The sequence below is a fragment of the Wasmannia auropunctata genome, unplaced genomic scaffold, assembly GCF_000956235.1.
Source record: "Wasmannia auropunctata unplaced genomic scaffold, wasmannia.A_1.0 LD334579.1, whole genome shotgun sequence".
Classification (NCBI taxonomy): Eukaryota; Metazoa; Arthropoda; class Insecta; order Hymenoptera; family Formicidae; genus Wasmannia; species Wasmannia auropunctata.
Window position 1 is genome coordinate 1040260 of NW_012028311.1, and position 13372 is coordinate 1053631.

Consider the following 13372-nt stretch of genomic DNA (forward strand, 5'->3'; position numbering starts at 1 on the left):
TTAACTTCACGCTTAGATTACAATTAGACTTTTGCTCTGTTTTACGAGTTGTATAATTTGTAGAAATTTTGTAGGCTGTAAGATTTAATTTGTAGAAAAAGTTATAGCTTTTTAAATTGTTTGGCTCTTTTTATTACTTAACTGTAAGAGAAGAAAATAGTTCAAAAGTTATTACTAATTAATTATTTAACAAATTATGCGAGTATTAACGTATATCATTACACACACACCCGAATTCTGATTAATATCCAATTGATTCTAATCAGATTTTAATTAATTTTCGAAACTAAGCATCTCGGAATCAGAGATAAATCTCTAATCATGATAAATTAATCGTGGCGATCAATTAATAATTACGGCAGGAAATTTGGGGAAAACATAGTAACGGGAATGTAGAACGAATATATATGCATATTGGAAAAGACTGCTGCTCGAAACTCGCGCATCTTGCGTCTCCTCTGGCCGACGTCATCGGGGAAAAAAGGTACCGTCGGAGAATGTTCTTGAAACGTAGCTATCTGCCCGCGCTATGCACACGGTAAACCTGCATTTTCTATGTACATTGTGATAGTCGTAATTGACGGCCGAGCGCCATTGTTCCTACATTTGTCGATTCGCGAAAAGCGTCACCTCGACAGCTTCTTCGCGTTTCTTTCTTTTTTTTTTTGCCCCGCGCGTGCAAACGCACGCGCACGTGCGCGCCCCGCGTTATCGCGTTCGGCAGCGAGGCATTTTTGAACTTGCCGCTTACGCGTGTCGAGCTTCTAAAAACCAACGCATTCGAGAAAAAAAGAGGTAGAGACGCCGCACGTCGGCGTCGGCGGCGGACGATCCCTGACGGACGGCGGGTCAGCCGCCCCCGCACGCGCGTCGCGTTATCTATCATATAAGTTTTTGTACTCTCTCCTTATAGCGAATAGGCTTGCGTCACAGTTTGTCGGTGTGGTAAATAAACTGCATTTCTTTGTGATAACTCGTATTATTTATTTCCCTCTCAACCGTCCTCAGTATCGGCGCGCGATAACCAAGCACAAACTGTCGGGACCCGCCTGCAAATCTTGTTCGTAACTCCCGTTTTCTCCGTTTTTCTTTTTTCCCCGCTGACTGCCCCCTCTTCCTCTTGTCTCATCTTATATTCTCTCTCTGTTCCGAAATCTTCCATATTCTCGCGCTCCCCGATATCACGTTCACTATGTCCCGACTATGTCCCTATCCATATGTGTCATCATTGAAATACCAGAGAGCGGGATGCGATAAGTACGAGAAGAATGCATATTTATTTATTACACTAGCAGATTGTGCGCTAGGATCGTACACCATTATCGATCGGACGTCGATGGTCGGCAGATGGAGGCGGCAGTCCAGATTCGTCGTTTGTTTCGAGCGCGAGATTAATTTCATTTCATCATCAGAATGTTTCTCAAAAGCGAATATTTCCGTGGGCATATTTAAATCTCACGACGTAATAATTTGGATTTTACCGTGAGAGACCTCCTTTCTAATTTTTTATTTCTTTGAACGTATCACGATTTAATTAATTATTGTGCTGTACATGTAATTCCATTTTTCTAGCATTTGTAAAATATTGCAACAAGATAACAGACAGACATGAATGGCACTGTTGCGTTGCATAAAAATCACTTTTGAGATTCATTCTGAATGATTCATGAAATTCTTGCTAATCCGCGACATGATTATCTGTATATAAACAGATCTTTCACGCTTCTTTACATTGAACAGCGTTTCAGACACAAATTTTGACAATATTCGCACGATATTTTAAATCTGTGATATCAATTTTCTTAGCAACACACTCAACATGCGTGCATGCTCATTTCTGCTGAAACATTATCTCGAGAACATAATGTTCAAGTGGTAGAACATTGGATCGATTACAAGTAGGTACCATACAAGGGAAATGGATTGCCTTTGGATTATAGCGGAATTATTCTTCGGAAAATTCGCAACGAACTTAGAAACTCCATAGGAAAATCTGCACTTCACGGTACAATTACAACTTGTGTAACAAACTCGTTGCGGTTCTCCATTATATGCAATTCGGTCGCGCACTACGTTATTCTCACAGATAATAATTTGTTGTTTAAAATTAAAATATCAAACAGTTGTATAATCTTTAATTTCCATAATAATTAAAATATCATTTAGATTATAATTAATATATATTTGATATAAATTAGCTATATTTCCTAGGACAGCGACAGTTCCAACGATATTTAAAATTTTTATTTGTGACATTAACTTTATTATTATTATTATTATTATTATTATTATTTATTCCAAATGGAGATGGCGTCGTTTTTTTTCTCAAACTACAATAAAAATATGATCGAACTTCCCCAATGTAATCCCTACCACAAAAAATACACTAGCGCCGTCGAAAATGGATTATTGCATAATGTTAGGCGGTATTCTTAGCACGTTGCACACCCCTCCTCCCCTCACTCGCCGTTATAACGAATCGACACTGTCGAAACTTCGCAGCTCCTACACAGCCGTTTGGGAGAAATGTAGAACCATCGATCCACCGCCGCAATCTGATCTACCAGTTTCGTAAACTGGGAACTTCTTACTTCGTGACACGTCGGTGCTACCGATGCACTGGGACCCCGACCTAATACGGGCGAAATACGAACTTCGTTGAGGGGGGAAGGTTCAGTGCAAAGTCATACAAACCGGGCGCGCGATAAACTATGTTTATACCGAAGTTTGCGGACATTCATGAACTTTCTCAAATTCGAGCAAACCTACACAAACATTGTTTGACGCAAACCGAAAATTTCATCCGCATCGCGCCAGTTCACCCTACGCAACACTAACTTCGTATTCCCGGGATGTTAATTACAGTTTAATACAATGAGATTTACATTTCCTCCCCCCCCCCAGTTATTTGTGGTTAATCAGCAGTAATCATTTACATGAGCTGTTATTGTCTGTATACGATTAAAATGTTGTATATTAAATGTCGGAATATTTTTCGACCAAATGGAGAATTTTAACGAGATAAAATCTGGAGCAGAGCCGGAGCATTGCTTAAAATTGTTAATCTTAAATACTTTAATATCTTTAGCTCCTTCCAAATTTTCCGATTATATCTTGTAACATAGCAGCTCTAACATTTCCCGACGATAACGCTTACGAGAATAACGTGCATGACGTACGCCGATTAACTGAATCATAGTTAAAAACACTTATCTGCATATACTCACCGCAGTCATGTATACAGGATGTCTCACGAATCTATGATAAAAAGTGCGGCGCATCGGTGGTCCCCGATGGCTGCACTCCCCCATGGAGCTGGAATCGAATCAAATCAGTGGCCGCTTCGTAAGCATTAGATCTTTTTTTTCAAATCATAAAGAGCCGAAAGCGTCAAGCACCCGCTCAAATATCACGATCCGACAAGTGTAACGGCATCTTCTCTGCTGTAAATCGCTCACTGACGATAAACGCTTCCGGCAAGTGTACAGACCACACTTCAGACGCAATTAGCATAGAAATTAATTACGCTGATCTCCCAAGCTTATCTCATTGTTATCTCGTTGAATTAATACACTCGGAATGATTTTATGTAATAATAATAATTTTCCATATCTGTGTAATAATGCTGTACGAGAGATAAGAGGGGAAGGCTGCAGCTGGTATTACGCAAGGCATTACCTGTGTGCCCTCATTATTTGTCGTTTGTATGCGCTATGTAAAACCTATCAAAGTCAACTGGCATGACGTTAAAATCTCACGCGCCCGCACGTAAACTTTCTGTACAGCGCGACTCGAGACCGCAAGAATTTCGTACATATCGTGGACAATGGATAGATTCGCGCAGACAATCAAATGCAAATCTCGTTCTCTATAAGCTTAATCCCATAAACGAGATAGTGGTACCGGTACAAAGTCTACCAACATGTACATGGAAAGCAGTTAGCTCCTTAACTTCGTTACTCCGTTACCCCCTGCCTCTCCCTCCCTCCCTCCCTCCCGTATTCATTAGCGTATGCAATTTACGACACGCCCGTATTATTGTGTCTTTTAATATTCGCGTGCAACGCGCACGCCTCAGTTTCGCATAAATAGCGTTTCCCGCGGGCACGGCGCGCAAAATAAGTTTAATGTAGTACGCCTGCGTAATTGGTAAATACGTCATTTGTTATTTATACACGGCGTACTGCGGTTTAATCAGTACGGTACTAATACTAATTTCGCAAAATTATAATAATGACCACATAATTTTCGAGGAATTATTTCTGGCCAGCGCCGAGTATTTTTCTTTTCAGTGAATACATATATGTACCCCCTTTGTCTTCATAAACGTATGATAAAATTACCGTTAATAAATGCAGTTACCGCGATAATTGCCCCCCCCGCAAGCGAGGCATTTCTCTCGGCCATTTTTACATTGAATTTTTAAATTAGATCGCAATACAGTCGTATTGTTCACCCGTGTTTCGCCCGATAAGCGTTTTCGTTATACGATATTGCGTCCTTACACGTTTGCACACCGCGGCTTGCGCTACGCGGCACGTATGCACCCGAAATAGCCCGATGCGAGGTCTCACTCGAAAATACGATCGCAGAGATACCATTCGCTCTCACGATGGGTATCGTCTTTCCCGCGTGCGTGTCGGGGTCGGGACACTCTCGCGTACCCCTCCAATGTTTGGGGTGTGCGATTACCTGAGATCTACTCGAATTCAGCTTGAACGATCGCGGTCCACAGACCGAGCGAGAAAAGTCGGGCACTTGAGAGTAGTACGAAAATCCTCTCGGGAAAGTTGATCATCAGAAAATATGAAGAAACTGGAACGGCTGTATTGCTTGTACTTGCCGGTTGATATTTCGAAAATTCGAGAAATGCTCGGGTAATTCGAATATCCGCGCAAAAGACGCATTAACAAATAGTACTTTAGGAAATATAATGGAAAATTTAATTGTTGTTTTAACGTTTTTACAATTAACAACGAGTCCATTATGCTTCTCTGTTTCTCTGTAGATAGTACGTATTATCTAGCAAATACATGGTGCAAGAAGATAAAACGAGATTATATATTTATAATGCTCTTTTATCACTGCTTATCCCGTTGTATTTTACAACAATTACTTGTTGTAAATGTCATTGTTGTATTAAATGTATACGTGTCAAATGGAAGTTTGCTCTTGTATAAATAATATACTATGCGCCACAAAGAGTCCTTTACAGAATTTTAAACAACAACCTTTAAGTTAAAATCTGAAAAAAATTAAATTAATAATTTAAAAAAAAAAATTTTTGTTGTGAAAGCTGATTGTGATAAATAAATGTAGATTATTTTCTCAAAAACTGAAAAATCTTAAAATTATTTCTATATTTATATTGAAAGATATTTTTGCAAGAGTAAGGTAATTCCATCTCTCGCGATATTAACATAAAGAGAATAAACTCTTAGATGCAGATGAACTGAGCGCGCTGTACCTGATGTTTCAGATTCTTGAACAAGAGCAGGAGCCAGGCGGCGATGATGGCGTCTCGTGAACGGGAACGTGAACGCGAGCGCGAGCGCGAGCGGGATCGCGACCGCGAGCGGGAGCGTGAGCGTGAGCGGGAGCGCGATCGGGACGTGGATGCGGAGCTCGACTCGCCCTTGTCGACGAGATCGCGCTACGCGGCTCTGAAGGAGCGCCGACAACGCCTGGCCCGTTCCAGGAGCTCGCACAACTTCGGCGGCGACGACATCGACCTGGACGAGGAACCACCATCGCCGACGACCCAGTCGCCGAACGCCTACCTGGCGGCGAAGTACGGCGCCGGATCCGAGCTGGCGCGGAGTCGCAGCACCCACGCCCTGAAGTCGAGGGAGCCGAGCCCGGAGCGTGATCGACCGGGCGCGGAGAAGGACGGCGCGGCCTTAAGCTCCTGGGCCAGATACCTCAAGAACAAATACGGCAACCGCACCACCAAGGACAAGGAACCGCCCTCCTCGTCCTCCACGATACCTTCGTCCAGGTGGGTGACGGGAATTTTTAATGAATAAACGCGCGGAGCGCAGCGTGGGGAAAAACCGAGAGAGCGATCCCGAACTTCGAAATTTGTCAGAGCTTCATGATGTTTATCGTAAATATTTGAATGACGAAGCCTCCACACGTACGACTGTAATTAATTGTCTATTTTCCACATAATGAATATAAATTACGAGTCATATTGCAAATAGTGCAACATACAATCACGTATAGTATCAATAAAGCCTTAATCGCATTGTATGCACAATGGTTCAGAATATTACGCACGCTGCACTTCATCGAATCAATATAGGCACATCATATTTATTATACAGAGATCACATCAATGCGCTAGCTTAACGCATCGTGACTGGCTTAACGCTGTTTATGAAAGAAACGAAATAGCGATCCGATTATATATTCGTAATTAATTATATCCAATTATAATTTCATAATGCCGAAATAATTACAGCACCAGCGCGGCTTCGCGAAGGTTGTCGTTGGGCTTGCCTCTCAGGCACGGCGGGCAAGCATCCTTCGAATCTTCTGACGACGACCAAAAAAACCCGTCAGGCTCCCCCACGTCCCCTACAGCAGCTCCCGTTACACTCGCGGCAGCAGGTTCCTCCACTAGGTGAGTCTTAATTTTATTACGTTACATAACTGCATATAGAGGGGGGTGACATAAAGACGCATCTCAAGCAGCTGCTTATATAAAATAGTAGTTGCATAAACGACAACGCGGAAAAAAAAATAAAAAAAATTGATAGACAAGACAATACCCGAGAATTCTGGCGTCTCAATTTTTTTTCTTTACAGCATTACAAATCTTTTCTTGAAAGTTTACGAATGAAAGTGTGCCGCACGTGAGATATCCAATTTAGGAAATGTCTGAATACGAGCCGCGAAGTTCCACCCGATTTTCCTTATTCGGCGAAGTCTGGGCCCTGGAAAGAGAGGGAAGAAGCAAGTTTCCCGAAGTTTATAGAAAGGATGGGATGCACTACCTGTTAGAAAGAACGCATGAGACTTTCTAAATATGCCACGGGCGAGCGTGCGCGTGCTTGAACCTGGGCGAGATCCGTCGGATGCGGCGTGTGGAGCCCCAGCCATTGCAATCAAAACACTTTATCCTCGTTATCCGCTGCGTTGCAGCTCTCTCTCTCTCTCTCTCTCTCTCTCTCTCTCTCTTTCTCTTTCTTTCTTTCTCTCTCCGGGACTTCTCGCGCAGCCATAATTCTCGAAGATCTACCGCTGTTTCCGCCGGAGTGAAACATCGCGTCTCTCTTGAAAAGTGGATTTACGAAAAACATTCCTCTAAGAACAGCGGCGCACAATGAAGATACAGAGCTCTACTATATCCGAGTTTGCTTCTTTCTCTTCCTCCGCCGCTCTCTCTTTCTCTCTCCGACTGCGCTCGCTCCGCAAACTTTTCTTAACACAATAGGGTTTCGGGAGTTGTATCAGATGAAGAATAATTGCGTTCATCACGTTCGCGCGTAACCGCATGATTAACCACGCGGTCGGGCGGACAATCCCTCGGAGAGATCCATAATCGTCTGGAAGATTGGGAGATCTCCGCGTAATGAGCTTTACTGACCGCTCCGTTAATTGTTTCCAGCAATGGTCGGAGGAGTCATTACTTGCTGAAGCGACGGCAGCTGTTTAAGTTCGGGATGCGGGGGAGCGAAGCCGGATGCTTTACCTTTCCTAGAGGCCTCGCAGTCGGTCCGGACAACTCTATCGTCGTGGCCGACAGCTCCAATCATCGTGTTCAAGTAAGCTATTCATACTAATTTCAAAATCGGCTTTCCAACTTGACTCACATTTAAACGCAACATCAAATGCGAAAAGTGAAATTATTTGAGGTCAAAACATCAGGTCAAATGACGTAACAAACTTCCAACGATGAAGCTATTAGTTATTTTAAAAAAAATTGATAAAAAATTACATTGGTTTTAAAAAAAGTGTAATTTTGAAAGATGAATTATTTTGCCCGCGCGTAGTAATCTGTCGAATTCAATATTGACAGCACGTGTGCCTCGATAAATCAATCCGCGTCGCTTAAAGTAATAATAGTTAACCCGATATGGGCGCGTAAAGCTAAAGCACGGAGCCTTCAGAATTTTACGGGCGCCCACATAGTATCGACGACCGTAAATAAGGTACGGGAGAAAATTTCTCGTCCCTGGTTATTGCGGTCGGCCGCGAGCCGATTTTAATATCGGTCCTCGGTGTAAACGACCCGTGCGCCGTTTGGTTCCGCAGGTATTCGACGGTAATGGGAACTTAATAAAGGAGTTCGGAACGTACGGCAGCGGCGAGGGCGAGTTCGATTGCCTCGCCGGGGTGGCCGTAAACCGGATCGGGCAGTACATCATCGCGGACCGCTACAACCACAGGATCCAGGTGCTCGATCCGTCCGGCCGCTTTCTGCGGGCCTTCGGCTCCCAGGGCACTGCCGACGGCCGATTCAATTATCCATGGGGCATCACCACCGACGCCCTCGGATTCATCTACGTATGCGACAAGGAGAATCATCGCGTGCAGGTGCGTGCCCTAATCCCGCAAAGCTAATCAAACAACTCGACAAACAAATCAGATGATTATTTTATAGAACGTTGATTGACGTAAAATTTTATTTTACTCGCTCGAATATTTTCTCGATAGTTACATAAAATATATCCCCAGACAACATAAAGTCCAAAATCAGGACATAAGACTATCTCTAAGACGTCTTTTAAAGGTCTTTCAAAGTTTCTCGCGAAAATGTCTTTAAGACGTTTTATGCCCCAATTTCGGACTTTATGTAATATGTTGTCTAGGTCAGATAAGATGAAATCGCAGACAGCGAGGAGAGATAGGCTTAGCAAATTTCGATGTTCTGTCTCGTTAAATGCATTTGGTAAAAGCACTACACTCTCTCTTAAGCCAGCTTTAATACCATTATCTGACCACTTCGGAATATCCGATTGTTCGCAGGTATTTCAATCAGACGGCACGTTCGTGGGTAAGTTCGGCTCGTGCGGTAGCGGACGCGGTCAGTTAGAACACCCGCACTACATCGCGGTGAGCAACACCAATCGGGTGATTGTCAGCGACGGCAACAATCACCGTATCCAGATATTCGACGTGAACGGCCGCGTATTGTCGTCCTTCGGCTCGGAGGGCTCGGACGAGGGTCAGTTCAAGTTCCCGCGAGGCGTCGCCGTGGACGATCAGGGCTACATCATCGTCGCCGACTCCGGCAATAACCGCATACAGATCTTCAGCCCCGACGGCACCTTCCTCAAGGCCTTCGGCTGCTGGGGCATCGGCGACGGCGAATTCAAAAGCCTCGAGGGCGTCGCCGTCACCTCCACCGGGAACATCGTCGTATGCGACCGCGAGAATCACCGAGTCCAAGTATTCTGAGTTCGTCAAGTACGTTGATTATTTGGTTTCATTTAATGCCAAAAGAGCTTTTTTATCAAACGAGTACCTACGTTGTTGATCGATATATTCGCGTTTATTAATATTGTTAATGATGAGCGAATATTCAGAAAATGGACAACGCCGCATATTTGGATAGAAGAGTGTATCGACATCTACGAGTCGGAATAAATATCTGCGGAGTCGAGTTTCAATAATTTCGAATAGCTTTTTCGCACCGACTTTTTATCTGAAATCTCTAACGAATAGCAAAGCTCGAAATTGAAAAAAGAAGTAGAAAGAAATAGGAAAAGGAAATAAGATATGAAAAATAACTTATGGAGGGTAAATTATTTTAATTTTATATTGATATATAACGGTTTGAAAAATATACTTCAATATCGGATTTTTTAATTTAGTGATTTTTAATAACAACATTCTGTAAACATGTCTTGTCTCTAGGTTTGTTTCTAAATTGAATGTGAAATATCATTACAGCCAGTTTTATTCGTTTATCATAAATATTAACGTAGACATTTTTTCTATTTACTACTCGTAATTGGAAAACCTTTTTATAAAATTTGTTATAATTTATTTCACTCTTTGTTGCCCAGAAAGCGACTTTCGTTATCTGAACGTAATAAATTCATCACATTTGTAGTTTCTGCCTAACGAAATGACGGAGCACGAAAATAGTCTTTGCAAAAAATGATAACTTTCGCTCCTCTCCATGAATAAAAGAAAATCCATCGTCATAAAAACGAAAACAGTTATTTGCCTCGGATTGCACTGTAAATAATTAATAACTTTGATGTGCGTAAAATTCTGAATTTAATTTTTTGGTTCTCGCTGAAACTAAATTCATATTAACAAAAAAATTTGTCATAACTAATATTATTTTTACGCAGAGATGAATCTATTATCAAGTGAATCATTTAAAGCGCGCAAATTTTGATTATTTATTCTCTTTCTATTTTTCTTGTTTTGCGACCATTCGAGCCGCTAGCAGCGTAGAATTCGCGAAATAAAAAATGATACGCGTTTTCTGTTTCGAGCTAATTTCTTTAATATCAAAATTTTCCGAACGAAGCCAGTCTCAACGCTCCCGCGTTTCTAGTTGCGAAACACGTAGATCTGCCATTGCTTTTCCGCGGTTTACCGCGATCGTTCCTCGTGTCACTTTGACGAATATTGGAATTCATATACTCGGTGCACGACACGATATAGGATGAAAGAAATATCGGAACGGACGGAATGGCAGAGAGAAAAGCCTGAAAAGAATATAAAAAAAATAGAACAGCAATCGTATCGACGAGCGCGTGAATAGAATCGCGCCGCTCGCTCGGCGGCGAGCGGTCCGAATTCTCGGGGAAAATCTTGGACGCCCCCGGTCGATTCTCCGTACGGCAGCTTCGAAAAATACACACACGGTTCGTGTGTTTGCCTTTTCGTCCCTGTCTATCTTACACTCCCGCTATCTCTCCCGCCTGTCTCTCTCTCTCCTTCTCGTACACGCAAGATATCCGAGCGACTTAATTTAATTTATATGCAAAGTGACAGCAAATAAAGTTTGTACCGTTTGTATGCTTTAAATAAACTGTTGCGGAAAAGGAAGACGGTAAGTTTTTTTCTGAACCACTCGCCTCTTGGTCTTCGAGATATGTGTATCTATGTGTACTATTCCGTTGCGTTCTCTCCGTGAAACAACTTCGGACATTAGATAAAGCGAGAAAGGATTATTACTTTTGCACTATGAATACGATCGTTAAATTTAGCGGTCTCGCGAAGTCTCGGTTCGGCACTCCACTCGGAGAGAGATGGAACTGAAAGTTTGTCGTAGCGTTCAATAGAAGCTCTACAAGCAACTTCTCTCCGACGTATCCTAAGATCATTATTTGTCCGGATATTCCTTAACTTGCCGTAATTGCATTACTCGCCATGTCCCGGTCCACGCAGCTACAATATCCGGGCATTCATATAAAATCAGCTCTCGAATTATTTTATTATGGATTAATTAACTAAGGCAATTGCTCACTCAGCGTAATCTAGCACTTTGACTGTTCTTCTACTTTCCGAGAATTTTTTAACAAAATATATAATTATCCCCGTAATTTAATAATCTATTATGCCAAGACCGTCCTTTCTTGTTTGTAAATCTTCTGAAACTTAAAATTACCTGAACATTGGCGATAATTATCGAAGTTTTGACAGTGTCATCTAAACGTTTTGAAGAAGAGTTTACAAGAAAAGTAAATAAATCAGGAAGTCAGGTGGACAAGAGTGAGAAGGTGAGTAGGGCAAATGAAAAGTAAGTGTGAGTCAATAAATATATAATTTATTAAATGCAATGTGATGAAATGTGGTGTAACAATAGAGGGGCGGGCGAAACGACGACCGTTAGCGATCGCCGCGAAGGCGGACAAGAGATAATACGCCACCCCCGCCCGGCGCCCCCCCGGAGATCGGAAATATAGATAAAATATTTTCGTTATTATTTACAATATTAGTCGAACGTTAGTCAATAAATAATAAACAGTGGCATAATCCCTTTATTTAATAATATAATTTAATTATATATATATATATATTTATATATATAATATTACGCTTGCGATAATAAAAATATTACAAGAGATGGAGCCTTTACCGTTATTCGTTTCCGCTAGTAAAATTGTCTAGCACGTATGTGCCACATCTACGCGTCGTCCCCGTTCCGAAACTTACTGATTTCGAGTACTCGATCTCGGGGTGTACTCGATCCCTTGTCAGGCGATTACGCAGCAACGCGTGAGAGGATCGAAGCTCTGCACGATCGCCCGAATTTCGAAACGCGGAAACGCCAGGAGCGGATTGATGTCGAAACAGCCGTCGAAACCATCATCAACATTCCGGGAAAATCGCGCTCATACTCTCACTCTCTCAGTCTCTCTTTCTCTCACACACTCTCTTTCTCTCCCTCTCTTTCTTTCTCCCTATCGCGAAAAAATTCGACGACGGGACTGAACAACAAATGGCAAATCAGCTCGGTTCTCGACGTACGCGGAGAAATGATTTTTTCGCAACGCGTCAGATTATCACAACGAAAGTACACGCGACATGCTTGGACGTTATCAATCGTCGAGCGGAGTAAAAAGGCTGTGGGTGCGTGTATGTGTGTCCTCTGTATGTGTTTTTTTTTCATTTTCTTTTTTTGTATATGTTTGTATATATGGTAACATGTGAACGCCGCCACGCGAGACTGGAGAGTTGTGTCGTGTGTAGGATCAGGCAGGCAGCAAGCAGGTACAAAGTGACCGTCGCGACGAAGGAACCAACGTATCTTTGGGTCTCTGTAATACTTCGTGTCTCTGTGGTTTATTTCGTGTAAATTCTGTGTTTCGTAATATAATACTGTGTGTTTTCTCGTGTGTACCTGGTATCCCCGGTGTCTGTACGAACATATGATAGACACCGACCCCCCGATCGTTTCGACCCTTTCGACATCGTGACGCGTGCAACGCGCGCAGTCGGGCGGCCGCGCCGCGTGTTCGCGCGATCGCGAGCCCGTGCCCCGCCGCGCCGTGCTCTGCTGCTACGCGTCGCCGTTGTGTGACAAACGCCGGATAATCGTGTCGAATTTTTCGGCTTTTCTTTTTCTTTTTTTTTTTTCATTTTGTAAAAAATATACGCAAGAGTTTCCGTGAGAGAAAGATATATATATGTATATATATATATATATATCGGTGATGTCCGAGCCGGTGTCGGAACCGCGTCCGCTTCGGCGATCGCGCGCTCGCGAGCCTCGAAACCGCGATATCCCGTGCGCTTCCCGACACGCCGAAGTGTAACTTCCGGTTCGCGACGTCCGGAACTCGCCCTTTCGTACTCCCCCGTGATTCCGGAGGGGGATCATACGCGAGTCTCGAAACACGATTTTCGCGGTAGGGCCGCGACGAGATCCCGGCGGACTCGCGACAGCAGCGGAAACCGC

The 13372-nt window shown here is 43.0% G+C and overlaps 1 protein-coding gene across 1 annotated transcript in view; it reads left to right on the forward strand.

Annotated features, from left to right (window-relative positions):
- LOC105458242 (RING finger protein nhl-1) overlaps positions 1-11016 on the forward strand; it is a 63156-nt gene extending 52140 nt beyond the window's left edge. The window contains exons 12-16 of the mRNA XM_011703409.1: positions 5480-5998; positions 6464-6625; positions 7613-7769; positions 8260-8541; positions 8974-11016. Coding sequence (XP_011701711.1) covers positions 5480-5998; positions 6464-6625; positions 7613-7769; positions 8260-8541; positions 8974-9405 — 1552 coding nt within the window. The 3' untranslated portion in view covers positions 9406-11016. The remainder of the gene's footprint in view (positions 1-5479; positions 5999-6463; positions 6626-7612; positions 7770-8259; positions 8542-8973) is intronic.
- The last annotated feature ends 2356 nt before the right edge of the window (positions 11017-13372 follow it).